The sequence below is a fragment of the Mustela nigripes genome, chromosome 8, assembly GCF_022355385.1.
Source record: "Mustela nigripes isolate SB6536 chromosome 8, MUSNIG.SB6536, whole genome shotgun sequence".
NCBI classification, from domain to species: domain Eukaryota; kingdom Metazoa; phylum Chordata; class Mammalia; order Carnivora; family Mustelidae; genus Mustela; species Mustela nigripes.
In genome coordinates, this window is record NC_081564.1 from 8,810,617 (window position 1) to 8,826,438 (window position 15,822).

Below are 15,822 nucleotides of genomic sequence, written 5' to 3' on the forward strand. Positions count from 1 at the left end.
TCCCAACTTAAATTTGTAAGTTGATTATGATCTTTTTAAAAACATGGAAATCATTCATAAGCATCCCAAAGAAAGATTTGTCTAAATTTACTGCCTGGGGGAGGTCTCTATAATATAGACAATAAAAACTGCTGATTTAAATGTACCCACCGGAATGATGACAACATACTTAAATTAAAACCAAATGATATCACACCACATCACATGACCACAGTCTGATACTCAGCAAAAACACTTTACTTACTACATCATTTTCCAAAGCCTCCAGTTCCTCAGTAGTTGTGAGTTCACCAGCATCCCAGGGCTCCAGGTCCTTCTCTTTGTGTTCACCATTCACTTTAGCACTGATAGCAGAGTCAGTAAAAGCATCTGCAAAGGATGGACTTAGCTGAAAGATCATATAGCCAGACAATGGGTGACTCTAATATACACACATAAATTATCAACAGAGATATGCTAAAAATAATTATGATATAGAAGGTGTAACATTCACTAATGGTATGCTTTCAGATGTATAATGCCTCTAATACAATAATCTTCATAACACTTTGAGTAAGGTATGTTCTTCCCATATAATTTTAAGCCACATGAAATGTTTTAATGTATTCACACAGGTCACTAAATTATATTAAAAATAATTACTTTATATTTCAGAAGTGACCCAGAAACTATCAACCCATCTAAAATAGGATGTTGGGGTGCCTGGGTGGCTCAGTGGGTTAAGCCTCTGCCTTCGGCTCAGGTCATGATCCCGGGGTCCTAGGATCGAGCCCCGCATTGGGCTCTGCTCAGCAGGGAGCCTGCTTCCTCCTCTCTCTCTCTGTCCACCTCTCTGCCTACTGTGATTTCTCTCTGTCAAATAAATAAATAAAATCTTTAAAAATAAATAAATAAATAAAATGGGATGTTTTTGGTTTAACAGATCCAGTAATTAAATAAAAGCTCAGAGCTCCTATATTTAAACATGTGCAGATATTTTAACTTTCCAAAGCCATGTCTATATGCAGGGGTCAGTATCCTAACATAATCTTGCCATTAGTAACGGAAGCCATTCTAAATGAACAAATCCTTCAGAAAACCCATTTTTCCCTATAGCCACTTTGTTACACAGTTTAGGCGCTACAGTGTCACCTGTCCCCAAAAGGTTCAGGAGGCAGGCCTATCTACCTGAACTTCCCACCAACACTTACTTATAATTATTGTGTCCTCTCTTCCTCTCTAATGTTACCGAGAAGCAGTAGCTTGTGAGAGCATCAATATGTATAGCTGATAGGAAATATCTCATAGCTGCTATCCAACAAAGAAAATTTTTCTCTAGGTGGGTGTTAGGACCAGCTAAGTAAAGATCTACTTGGCTAACAACAGTATTAGAAAATGCTTTGGAGATACAGGCTTGCATTTAAATGGCTGGGCCCATAAGGTATCACCAAGCACAGGGCCAGGGGATAATACTTCTGCTGATCTGGCTCTGTCAAAGGATACTAGTTCCCAGTCATAGTGCCCTCACCATACTATAAGTGGCCACCAAGGAGTAGGAAGAAGGGAAGAATCAAAAACTGTGGCTCTTTTAATAGAGACAATTCCAGAGGGATCTTTTATTTGGTATGACTTCTGTTAACAGTCACTGGTTCCCTAGTGGGCAACGTGATAACCAAAATAAAAAATTTGAGCCAGCAAACTTAAGCCAGCTTGGTACTACAAACCTAACTAGCTCTTGCCTCCTCTCATCCTAAAGTAGGGGTAGATGGGCGTGTACATGCAAACCAAGAAATAAAAGCATAACTGCACCTGTGGGCTTAGTCACTAGCTCTACCAACAGCATGGCTTCTGCTGCTAGCAATTATAAAAGCAAAGAGCGTACCAAGGAGAATCCCCAAGAACAGCAGGCCTCAGCTTAAAGGAGGATGGAGCATCCACTGAAAGGTTACTGTACTTTGGTAAAGCTCTCTAAGAGCTTCTAATAGACTGGTGTTGTCTTCATAATGCCACTTTCAGCTGGAAGCCACTAAGGGCCCTAGAAACTTGGCTTTCTGTGACATTCACCTAAGTTAAGCAATACTCTCTACCACCTTGTAATTGGACAAATTCTTGGTAAAAATTATTTCTGCCAAGTTTATTTTTAAAACCATGAAATGCTTCAAGAAAACATCAATAATAACTTACATTAGGATGCTGAAATTCCCTATTTTCTCCAGAAAACTACACTACAGGAAAATTCCCAACCAGTCATGTCATCTTCTAAGAAAAAGCAATAGGATTACTATTATACTGCTGATCCTATGTTGTAATCACATTAGTTCTTGGAAAGGCATCTACTTCAGTAAATATTTACTTACATGGAATCCCAGCACTAAAGATGATACTCTTTATCCAAGAAATTAAAGCTCAAAGCAGCAAGAGATATTTTTACACAATGAAATAAATTGCCTTTTTCTCACTAAGCATGTGTATGTACATGTGAGTGCATGTGTGTGTGAAAATATTTAGGAAAGACGGGCTGAACCAAGCTGTCCTCAAATTGATAAATATATTTTTATCAGTTCTTCTAAATAAACTCAAAAAGGATCCCTGAATGGAAGTCAGTGTGGAAAAACCCCTGTCCCAGGGGCACAGGTCTGTGAACCATCAGGCTTACACATTTCACAGCACATACCCTCCCCAACGTCCATCATCTAGCCACCCTATCCCTCCCCTCCACCCCCCAGCAACGCTCAGTTTGTTACGTGAGATTAAGATTCTCTTATATGGTTTGTCTCCCTCCCGATCTCATCTTGTTTCATTTTTCCTTTCCCTACCCCCACAACCCCCGGCTCTGTCTCTCAAATTTAACAAGACATTATTAAGTAACCTATTTTTTTCATTATATTTTTATCATAAGTTTCTGTTTACAGTATCAATATTATAAAAGGAATTAACTACTCACATGTTGTTACTTAGCATGATAGTTTTCTTTTGAGGCAGTAATGGGGGGGGGGGGAGAAAAGACAAAAGGTGTGTTTCCCTTAATTAAGAATGATATTCCTCGATTTTAAGACCTCCTCCAAAGAAAGTCTCTTTTTTAAAGATGAGTGAAGGGGCGCCTGGGTGGCTCAGTGGGTTGAGCATCTGCCTTCTGCTCAGGTCATGATCTCAGGGTCATGGGATCAAGTCCTGCATCGGGCTCTCTGCTCGGCAAAGAGCCTGCTTCCTCCTCTCTCTCTCTCTCTGCCTGCCTCTCTGCCTACTTGTGATCTTTCTCTGTCAAATAAATAAATTCTTTAAAAAAAAAAAAGAAAGATGTGGGGGAAAAGAAAAAGAAATGAGCGGAGGTAGAGAGGGAGCACAAAAATGAGGCTATACAGTCAGGATGCTAAGGGAAACTCTGGCCACAAATACTGTATTTCAGGTCAACCCTGTGTTTTATTATTAGCTAGAAGGAAGCAAGACCTGGATATTTCATTCTACACTGTAACCAATATCTAATGCTGTAAATTCTGAAAATTCCATGTTCGGATTTTTAAAAAAACAATGCTGGTATTAAATAATACAGTTTGTAGCCAAGTTTCTGCAAAGTTCGAGAAATCAACTGGCCATAATCTAATTACAATTGTAGGAATTTGCATGCAGATTTTTCCAATGCCATGTGAGAGTATATTAATTTTCCATTATCCTCTATGCAAGAAACAAAAGCATAATAAAAGCAAGATGCAAGAATATAAAAAGGATGCTAGGAAAATGTTACCTGTTTTTGAAGCAGTAACAGGTATAGAAAATAGAAACAATAAAAATTATAAAGATAATAAATATTTAAATTCATGTGCTTCATTCCCTGCCTTATAAACATTCAGTTTACCAAAATCTCTAGACTGAGGGGAACAATACACAAGTATCCCCCTACCCACACATCTGCAAACCCCTCAATGTCACCACCCCCAACAGAAGATGGCTCTCAAAACCTTCTGATTCTAGGCAGAGGTCTCGTCACCCTGGGTCAGTGGCGACACCTGGTGGTAATCAGAAAGAAGTGTTTCAGCCAAAGCACCACCTCTTGTGGGTAGCCCAGGGCCCACACCCAGGAAACAAGATGCATGTTCTGCTCCTAGCTTTTCCTCTTTAACCTCTCAATTATGCTCATCTACGACTCCAAAAAATCCCTCAAAGTTGTCTGAGAACTTTTTGAAGGATTAGAATAGTGGTGAAATAAAATGCTAGTGGCATGCTATAAATTAGTAAATACAAATTTAAATTTATTCAAACCACAAAATGACATAAAACTAGATGAAACTTAAAAATCATCAAAAATTTTTAAATGTTAGGGGCACCTGGGTGGCTCAGTGGGTTAAAGCCTCTACCTTCAGCTCAGGTCATGTTCTCAGGATCCTGGGATCGAGCGCCACATCGGGCTCTCTGCATAGCAGGGAGCCTGCTTCCTCCTCTCTCTTTGCCTGTCTCTCTGCCTACTTGAGATCTCTGTCAAATAAATTAATAAAATCTTGAAAAAAATTTTTTTAAATGTTATAAATGAAAATTTAAAAATCTGTATCAGACTTGACATCAGAAGCCCTCAAATGCACTTCCAGAAAAGTCTGCACCAGAATCCTCTACCTATTTCCTCTCTCAATTAAATCTTTTTTTTTCTCTTAAAGATTATATTTATATGAGAGAGAGAGAGAGAGCAAGCAACAGGTAGAGAAGACTCCCCACTGAGCAGGGACCCTGACACAGGGCTAGATCCCAGGACCCTGGGATCATGTTTTCTCAAACACTGAAATTCTAGATCAATTTTTTAAAACTTATGTGTTGTTCTTCTGTTTTGATGAATTAATAATGTGAATTTTCTCAAAAACTAAACAAATATTTTCTCAAGGTACCAGGATGGTATAGTTGGTTCATTGTTTCCATTCAAGTCATGATCTCAGGGTCATGAGATTAAGCCCCATGTTGGGCACTGCGATCCGCTTGGAGTCTGCTTGAGATTCTCTCTCCCTCTCCCCCTCCTGTTCATATTCCCTTTCTCTAAAATAAATATTTATTAAAAAATAAGATTAAAGAATAGCATAAAGAAACAAAATGGGGAATGAAACTGGATCTCTTTCTTACACCATACACAAAAATAAACTCAAAAAATAAATATGAGACCTGATACCCTAAAATCCTAGAAGAGAGCACAGGCAGTAATTCCTGACACTGGCTGCAAGAACATTCTTCTACATATGTCTCCTGAGGAAAGAGAAACAAAAGCAAAAATAAGCTATTGGAACTACATAAAAATAAATCTTCTGTATAGCAAAAAAAAAAAAAAAAAAAAAAAAAAAAAAAAAAAAAAAAAAAAACAACCCAATGACAAAACTAAAAGACAATCTACTGAATGGGGAAAGATATCAAATAACATATCTGATAAAAGGTTAGCATTTAAAATAATGAAGAGGGGCGCCTGGGTGGCTCAGTGGGTTAAAGCCTCTGCCTTCAGCTCAGGTCATGATCCCAAGGTCCTGGGATCGAGCCCCACATCGGACTCTCTGCTCAGCCGGGAGCCTGCTTCCTCCTCTCTCTCCTCTCTCTCTGCCTGCCTCTCTGCCTACTTGTGATCTTTGTCTGTCAAATAAATAAAAAAATAAAAATAAAAATAAAAAAATAAATAAAATAATGAAGAACTTAAACCCCCCCCCCAAAAAACCCAGTCCAATTATAAAATGGGCAGAAAACACGAACTGTCATTTCTCCAAAGACGACACACAGATGACCAACAGATACATGGAAAGATGCTCAATATCACTCACCATCAGGGAAATACAAATGAAAACCACAGTGAAATATCATTTCACACCTGTCAGGATGGCTAAAAATCAAAACCATAAGAAACAAATGAAGAAGAACCCTTGTGCACTGTTTTTTATTGTTGTTTTTTTTAAGTAATCTCTACACCCAATATGGGGCTTGAACTCATGACCCTGAAATCAAAAGTCGCATGTTCTACTGTCTGAGCCACCCACGGACCCCACCCCATTTAAAAAAATTTTTTTCTCCCCGCCCCTCCTTTTTTTTTTTAACCCTCATGCACTGTTGGTGGGAACATAAACTGGTACAGCCACTGCAGAAAACAGTATGGAGGTTCCCCCAAAAATTAAAAATAGAATTTCCATACAATCCAGTAATTCCACTACTGTGTATTTACCCAAAGAATATGAAAAGACTAATGCAAAAAGACACATGCACTTTTTATTTATTGCAGCATTATTTACAATAGCCATATTAGCAGCCCACATGTCTACTGACTATGAGTGGATAAAGAAGATGTGATATATATGTATAGTGGAATATCATTCAGCCATAAAAAAGAATGAAATCTTGGCATTTGCAAGGACGTGGATAGATCTAGAAAGTTTAATTTTAAGTGAAATAAGTCAGAGAAAGACAAATACTATATGGTTTCACTCAGACATGGAATTTAAGAAACAAACTAACAAAGGGAGTGGGGGAAGAGACAAATACAAACCAAGAAACAGACTCAACTCTAGAGAACAAACAGATGGTTACCAGGAAGCGGCAGGAGGATGGGTGAAAAGTGAAAGGGTTAGAGTACCCGTATCATGATGGGCACTGAGACTGAGCAACGTAGGGAACTGCTGAATCACTACATAGTACACCTGAAGCTAACACTAATCTAACACTGTATGTTAACCATACTGGAATACACCACACACACACACACACACACAAGAAGCAACTGACGTGTTCCCTGAAAATGCTAAATCTTCAAATAACAGTATATTATACAAAGATTGCACATGCTACAGATTAAGGTGTTATGTTTTATAAGGTTTTTTATAAAGTTTTTATCTACATATATTTCTAAACTATTAAAACGGGCTAGAAAGAAAAAAAAAAGGAAAAAGATGGGGATAACACTGTAAGGGCAGAGGTGTGTGGAAAGGAGCAATAGTAACAAAGGGATAAGTGGAGGCATTCTTCTCAGGCAAGAGGGAGAAAAAGGAGTAAGAGAGAAATGGGGAAGGGGAGGCCTGGCTGGCTGTCAATGGTGCATGTGATTCTTGATCTTGGGATTATGGGCTCATTCAAGCCCCACAGTGGTGCAAAGCTTACTTAAATAATAATAATAATAAAATAATAAGGAGAGAAAAGCAAGGAAATGGGGCACAAGGAGGAGCCTCTATCTAGATTACAAATTCTTAACCTTTCTTCTTTCATCCATGGACCCCACAAGCATAGGGGGTATTTAAATAAATCTTTTTGTAAAAAAACTCCTACCTTAATAGAAAAGGATGTCATTTTTTTCAGAGAAGAACCAATTAATCCTGTATTTGCCTCCTGAGCACTGAACAAGGAAAATGAGTTTTGTGACCCACAAGCAGAAAGGGGGTTGTTTTTACCCTGGTTAGCACCAAAATGAAATGCATTAATCTCTAAAGTATGTATCTTTTCCTCTTAGGGTTTCAATCTGAACTCAGATAACGCTGATTTGATACAAATCTTCACAAATGAATATATATTGCATACATGGATATAAACCCAAAAATGCATGCATTTCCAACACACACAATACCTAAGGCAAGTTAATTATTTTAAGAGAATTTCAAATAGCCTATATGTAGGTATGCATTTATACTTAAATCCCTTATTTGTGTTTCTGACTTTTCTCGCTTGTATACGCACCATTTGGACCTTATTTTTTAAATTTAATACTTGGGATTTTGTTTTCTCTAATACTTTAAAAGGATTATTAAAACGCCTCCTAGTAGCAACCTCCTATAAGAAAAACACATGCTGAATATGTCATGTTGTAGGAAAGCTGCTCTTTGATTTGACTAGGAATAACTGCTTTCTTTAGTATCCTGAAAATGAGTGGTACTTACAGTTTCTAATCATCTATGGCAATATGTCCATGTAAGAAAAAAAAAAAAGCTGGCCCCTGATCTGAATGTAGTGAATTTAAAAACATAATATTTAAGGGGCACCTGGGTGGCTCAGAGGTTAAGGCCTCTGCCTTCGGCTCGGGTCGTGATCCCGGGGTCCTGGGATCGAGCCCCACGTCGGGCTCTCTTATCAGCAGGGAGCCTGCTTCCTCCTCTCTCTCTGCCTGCCTCTCTGCCTACTGTGATCTCTGTCTGTCAAATAAATAAATAAAATCTTTAAAAAAAAAAAAAAACATAATATTTAAAAAATATTAATTGAAAAATAAATATATGCTGGGTACCTACTCTCTGTGAGACATTATGCTAGACAGCGCAGGGAATACACATCCCTACCTAGTTCTATAAACATGTTTCTAAACTGCAGAAAATTATAATGCATTAGGAGAAAAAAATGTCACACACTGCTTTGTAATGCTGAGCATTCAGGACATGAGGTAGACAACTGGCTTTCCCACTATGCTCCATGTAACCCTATGATTTCTTAGGGGGTACCTCAGCAGACAAATGGAAAGCTAAGTTAAGGCTCTAGGACACCCTCCTCCCAACTTTCCTCCCTCACCACTACCTTGTTGTAGTAACTGGAATTCAGCATGAGATTCATGGGGTGTAGGGGGAAACAAACCATTCTGTGCTAAAAATAAAATGTAGTAAATTTTAGTAGCCATTGGTGTAGTATCAGACCATAGTGAGCAGGGAAGGTCAAGGAACACTATAAAGAAGAAAGGAGGTTTGACTTGGTTTTAGAAAAGTATTTAAAAATCTACAAAAGGGGCACCTGGGTGGCTCTGTATTGGTTAAACCTCTGCCTTCCGCTCAGGTCATGGTCTCAGAGTCCTGGGATCCAGCCCCGCATCAGGCTCTCTGCTCAGCGGGGAGCCTGCTTCCCCCTCTCTCTCTGCCTGACTCTCTGCCTACTTGTGATCTGTCAAATAAATAAAATCTTAAAAAAAAAAAATCTACAAAGGAAGGAAGTTATTTAAGGCAGAGTAAATCCAGCAGTTAGGTAAGCAAGCTCAAAGGTGTCGACACAGGAATGTGTAGCATACAGAAAATGCCTCCTTGGGTAAGAAGTGGATTAATATTGAGGAATAATGAAATTTTAGGTTGAAAAAGAGAAGGGAAGGGAAGGGTCCTGAATGCCCAGGTATGGCATCCCAACTTTATTCGGTAAACTACAAAGGCTACTGAAGATTTTTTTTTTAAGATTTTATTTATTTATTTGACACAGAGAGAAAGAGAGAGAGAGAGAGATCACAAGTAGGCAGAGAGGCAAGCAGAGAGAGGAGGAAGCAGGCCCCCTGCTGAGCAGAAAGCTTGATGCGGGGCTGATCCCAGGACCCTGAGATCATGACCAGAGCATAAGGCAGAGGCTTAGGCTTTGCCTTATTTTTGAATAAATAATAGATTTTTGAACAAGAAATGAGATGATGTAATAAAAGCAGGGGCACCTGGGTGGCTCAGTGAGTTAAAGTCTCTGCCTTCAGCTCAGGTCATGATCCCGGGGTCCTGGGTTTGAGCCCCACATCGGGCTCTCTGCTCCACAGGGAACCTGCTTCCTCCCCTCTCTGCCTGCCTCTCCACCTACTTGTAATTTTTATCCGTCAAATAAATAAATAAAATCTTTAATTAAAAAAAAAAAAACAATGCTTAGGCATTTCTTTGTGCTGGGGTGCCTGGGTGGCTTAGTCAGTTAAGTGTGCTATTCTTGATTTCAGCTCAGGTCATGATCTTAGGGGTTAAGATTGAACCCTGCATCAGGCCCCTCTGGGCATGGAGACTATTTGAGATTCTCTCTCTCCCTCTCCTCTGCCGCCTCACCTCTCTCTTAATTAAAAAAAAAAAAAAAAAAAAAAAAATTCTTTGTACTAATGTCCAGGACTAGCTGAAAGTGATGGGATATGGAAGAAGTTAACTAGGCGATTCCAGTACTGTCTGGTTACAAACTATCACAGGAAAAGAAACAGTGAGGAAGAAAAGAATGCTGATGTGACAACCAAGGAAAACTTTACAAAGCAAGGTAAAAGGAAGAATACAACTTTCTCCCCAACAGAAGCCAAAATAATCCTTGTATCTGTTATTTCCCTACAAGCAGCTGAAGAACAGGATGGATAAAAAAAAAAGATGTGACTCTTGTTTGGAAGTGTATTATAAGCTAAAAGAATAAGTCCAGCTCAGGTTACATAGCCTCTAAGACTCAATCTATATAATAGGTATTTTATGTGTCCACTCTTGCAGTAGAATGAATTACCATTCTATCATTTGCTTCAGAGGAAAGAAAGAAGTTGTTTCATAAAACATTGTTACTTTGAAACATGGTAAAAATCTGACCTTGCCAAAATACCAATTACAAAGTTGTTCTGATTATTACAGAAAACGAATTTTATAAAGTAGACATGCATAAATGCTACTATCAGTGGAAAATTAGTAAATCAGAAAAGGTAGCAGAGCAGACAAGCTCAAAGCTTAGTACCTATCCTACTAATGAGTCAAAGATTTATATTAGATAAAGACTATAAAACAATACTGCTCTAATCTAAAAATGAAAAAAAAATTTTTTAAATACATTTGCAATGGGGTGCCTAGGTGGCTCAATTGGTTATGTGTTTCCCTTTGGCTCAGGTCATGATCCTGGGGTCCTAGGATTGAGCTCATGTGAGGCTCCCCAATATTCAGTGGGGAGTCTACTTTTTCCTCTGACCCTCCCCCGCCCACGCTCTCTCTCACACTCAAATAACTAAATAAAAATCTCTACAAATAAATAAAGTATATTTACAATAGTAAACTCCATTTTGGATAACATTTTTAACCAAAATAAAAATACCGAGGAATAAAGCTACCAACAGAAGTATAAAACTTACACCCTGATAACTACAAAACATTTTTGAATAAATTTAAAGATGACCTAAATAAATGGAAAGATATACCATGTGCTTGAACTAGAAGATTTAACATCGTTAATATGGTAACATTCCCCAAAATGATCTCCATATTCAATGCAATCTCTATCAAAATCCCAGCTATCATTTACAGATATTGACAAGATGATCCTAAAATTCACATGGAAATGCAAGGGACCCAGAACAGACAATCTTCGGCAGAAAAAAAACAAAAAAACCACTAACATTTGAATTCAAAGTGAATTGAATTGTACTACAAAGGTACAATAATAAAGGGGCACATGGGTGGCTCGGTCAGTTAGACGTCCAAATCTTGGCTTCAGCTCAGGTCATGATCTCATATTGAGCCCCGCATCAGGCTCTGCACCCAGCGCAGAGTCTACTCATGATCCTCTCCCTCTTCCTCCCCCTTTTGCTGCTCTCCTCTTCTCCCCCACCCCTGCACACTCTCTCTAAAATAAACAAAGTCTTTAAAAAACAAAACAAAAAAAGGTACAATAATCAAAATAGAATAATACTGACATAAGGAGAGACATATAATCTATAGGATATAACAGAGTACAGAAATATATCTTTACATTTATGGTCAACTGAACTTCAACAAAGGTTCTAAGATACTTACATGGGAAAAGAAGAGTCTTTTCAACAGACTGTACTTGGACTAGTAGATATCCACATGTAACACCATTAAATTGGGGCTCTACCTCACACATCATATAAAATTTAAATGAAAAATGGACCAAACACCTAACTATCAAACCTTAAACTATAAAAATCTTGAAAGAAAGCAGAGGAACAAATCTTTATAAACTCAGAGTAAGCAACTTTTTAAAAATACGACACAAAAAGAAAAAATACAAACACAGATAATCTGGACTTCATCCAACTTGAAATCTTTTGTGTTGTTGTTGTTTTTTAATATTTTCTGTTTTTATTTGACAGAGACAGCAAGAGAGGGAACACTAGCAGGGGGAGTGGGAGAGGGAGAAGCAGACTCCCCGCTGAGCAGGGAGCCCGATGCAGGGCTCGATCCCAGGACCCTGGGATCAGGACCTGAGCCAAAGGCAGACACTTAACTACTGAACCACCCAGGTGCCCCGAAATCTTTTGTGTTTTGAAGGACACCAGCAAGAGTGAAAAGATAACCCACACAATGGGGAAAAAATATTTGCAAACCGTTTCTGCTAAGGGATAAATGGTATCCAGAATATTTAAAGAATTAAAGAATTCTTACAACTCAATAATAAGACATACTAATTTAAAAATGTAGGCAAAGAACATTTCTCCAAGAGAAATGTGCAAATCTCAAAAAACACAAGAAAAGTACAGTAAGCACATGAAGAGGTTCACATCATTAATCACTACAGAAATGAAAATCAAAACCACATGAGATGCTACCTCACAACCACACACTAGGATAGCTATTATCCAAGAGACAACTGCTGATGAAGATATGGAGAAACTGGAGCTCTCACACACTGCTGATGGACGGTCAAATGATATAGCCACTCTGAAAAACCATCCCAGCAGTTTCCTCAAACCATCCCATATGATCCAGCAATTCCACTCCTAGGTACATGCCCAACAGAAATGAAAACATAATGTCCACACAAAAATCAGCACATGAATGATCTTAGCAGCATATTCTCAACATAAAAAGCAGAAACTGAAATGTCCAACTGATAAATGGATAAATAAAATGTATACCCAGAATGGATGAAAAGGACATTATGCTAAGTGAAGGGGTGGGGGGAGAAAAGAAAAAACAAAACAAAACAAAACCCCATGCTAAACAGAACAAACTGGTGGTTGCCTAAGGGGAGGTGAGGGGGGGGCGGGGGTTGCGTAATAGATAAACGGGATTAAGGGACGCCTGGGTGGCTCAGTGGGTTAAAGCCTCTGCCTTCAGCTCAGGTCATGTTCTTAAGGTCCTGGGATCCAGCCCCACATTGGGCTGTCTGCTCAGCGGGGAGCCTGCTTTCTCCTCTCTCTTTGCCTGCCTCCCCGCCTACTTGTGATCTGTCAAATAAATAAATAAAATCTAAATATATATATAGGTCTGTTATTTAGTCTACAACAAATGTAGTCTAGCCCTACAATGGAATATCACTTGGCAGTGAAAAGGAAGAAGCACTGATAGATGGATGGATGAACACATTATATACACACTAAGTAAAACAAGCCTGTCTCAAAAGGCCACATATTGTGTGATTCTATATGCAATAACCACAAAAGGCAACCTACAGAGACAAAGAGAAGATTAGTAGTTGTCCAAGGCTGGGTAGGTTGGAAGGAAGTACAGAATGACACTAAAGAGTGCGAGGCTTCTTTTTCGGCTGAAGATATTCTAAAATTCACTATAGTGAACGATTCTATGAATATACTAAAAACTGAATTGTATAATATAAATGAAAAACTATAATGTATGTGAAATTATATATCAATAAAACTGTTTTTATGAAAAATCTAATTTTGCTCTTAATAGTCCAAAAGAGAAGGAATATGTGACAGTGGTCCCCTTGCCCCCAGCCCCCCCAATTACCTCACTGAAAGGCAACTCAAAAGCTGGAGGTACTTCAGGGCTTGAAATCTATTATCTCTACAATGCTGTCTCATAAGTCAGCAACAAAGAAAAATGCCAGTATTACAACAGATAAAATCTTTACTTCTTTGCAACGTATACAGCATAAGGAGGCGAAAGCTGTCTTTTCTGGGAAACTTCACCCTAGCCAGAATCCCTACACTGTCTTGCATCAAAGGCATGCAATTCAAGAGACCAGCATATATGAACAGCAGCATTCCAGTTTTCAGGATTTGGAGCTTGATGCCTGTTATACTGATGACTCAAAATAATACAACTATCCACAGGAATAAAGTTTAGGGGCACCTGGGTGGCTCAGTCAGTTAAGCATCTGCCTTTGGCTCAGGTCATGATCCCAGGGTGCTGGGATCGAGCCCCACATTGGGCTCCCTACTCCACAGGGGGCCAGCTTTTCCTTCTCTCTGCCACTCCCCCACCTGTGCTCTGTCAAATAAATAAATAAATAAATAGATTCTTAACAAAAAGTTTTTTGTCTAACCTTAGTTGAACTGGACTCATTTTGACAACTTTCAAATAACACTGGTCACAAAACTGTCGACTGCTCCTTCCATCAGGCATACTGCTCTGCATTCAAATGCATATTTGACTGATAGTTTATCAAACCAGTGATCATATAACCCAAATCATCTGCTTTATCTTAACCTGAAATAAAGCTAAATAATGTCTTTGCACATTGCCTGCTTAAAGCTGGTAATAAAAAACAGACTTTCTTAGACACAGTGCTTATCAATTATTTGAGAAAGAGAGAGAAAGAGATCACAAGTAGGCAGAGGCGGGGGGCAGGGGGAACAGGCTCTCCATCCCAGGACCCTGAGATCATGACCTGAGCCGAAGGCAGCGGCTTAACCCACTGAACCACCCAGGCGCCGCAGAGGTATCTCTTTTGAAATGACAAACAAGAGGCAAAATCATAAAAGCTTCGAGGCTACAAAGCCCCAAATTCCTAAATCCCTTTAGGAGAAAAATTGTATTTTATCAGATTTTATTGTGGATGGATGTAACTCTTGGGATCTGACATCATTTAGTCATTTGGAAATAAAGACTACACTGTTTAAGAGCCACCTTGGAAAGAATAAAAAAGGGATGTCACCCATTTAAAAGCACAGCAACATACTTTTTCTGAAGCTTACACAATTTCAAGATGCAGCTTTTAAGAAGAGAAAAAAAAAAAAAGACCTGGGAGGGGGATCTTTTCTTCCTGACAAGTTATATGCTGCTATAAAAAAAATGTCATTATGTCCTGTTCTCTGACAACAAAGTAATATAGCCTAAAACAGTGCTTACTTTTTAACTGTGATTTCCATAAAAACTTCTGAGGTCTAGAACTCAAAGGAAATTTACTACCACCCAAGGAAGAATGACAAATCCTTAGCAAGAAAACGGAGACGGAGGTGATCTGACCAGCTGCGGTAGGCAAGGACCTAGAGGACGGCAGCTCCAAACCGCGCATACAGCGCAGGGAGAGCACCAGTAACGGGCTTTTTAAAACATGGCTGAGCCCCTTGAAAAAATTCTTTCCTGAGCAAAATGCTGCTCCAAGGACAAGGAGAGTGTATCATGTTGGGAGACTTCAGTTTTAGTCCACGCATCACCTACTGTGTTAAAAGTACATAAACCAAATACTAAAAAACAGACTTTATGGTTTTCTAAGTCAGCATCAAATCAAACCACCAAAATCGTTTTCTTTTGTTCTTTTCTGACATCTGGACTAGGCACCCTTTTGACTAAAGTGTGGAAAGAATCAACAGATGTGGAAAAGCAAAGCCCAGATACTGTTCTTGTTAAATTCAATTTGTGTCTCTGTCACTCTTATGGAGCCCAACAGGTAAGCCTAGACTCCAAGCAGGAAACCGGGTAACGTGAATCAATGCACCACTTTGAAAGGGCACACAATATAGGCCTTTCACAATAAACAGCCCTATAAATGCTTTTCATGTTACAGTATTTGACCAAAACTTTAAATAAATTGCTTAGTCAGTAGCTCTACTTGGCCAGCACCAAATTATGTCAAAGTGTATTAATAAAGAAATAGTCTTGGGGCGCCTGGGTGGCTCAGTGGGTTAAGGCCTCTGCCTTCGGCTCGGGTCATGATCCCAGGGTCCTGGGATCGAGCCCCGCGTCGGGCTCTCTGCTTGACAGGGAGCCTGCTTCCCTTCCTCTCTCTCTGCCTGCCTCTCTGACTACTTGTGATATCTGTCTGTCAAATAAATAAATTAAATATTTAAAAAAAAATAATAATGAAGAAGTCTTATATTCTTCTTATATAAAATATTTTACAGAACTATGAATATTACTAAAATCCCTTGAAGAAAAATATATCCAAAAATATACCCAACTTAAATATGAAAAAGCAGTTATTTTCCTTACCAATAAACTCTGAAAAGTGTACATCTTGGATTCTCTAATTTAA

At 38.8% G+C, this 15,822-nt stretch overlaps 1 protein-coding gene across 7 annotated transcripts in view; it reads right to left on the reverse strand.

The window, feature by feature from the left end:
• ATXN2 (ataxin 2) overlaps positions 1-15,822 on the reverse strand; it is a 116,024-nt gene that overhangs the window by 50,147 nt on the left and 50,055 nt on the right. For all 7 annotated transcript variants that reach the window (XM_059408425.1, XM_059408422.1, XM_059408421.1 and 4 more), the window contains exon 6: positions 245-369. In XM_059408425.1, the coding sequence (XP_059264408.1) occupies positions 245-369 (125 nt within the window). The remainder of the gene's footprint in view (positions 1-244; positions 370-15,822) is intronic.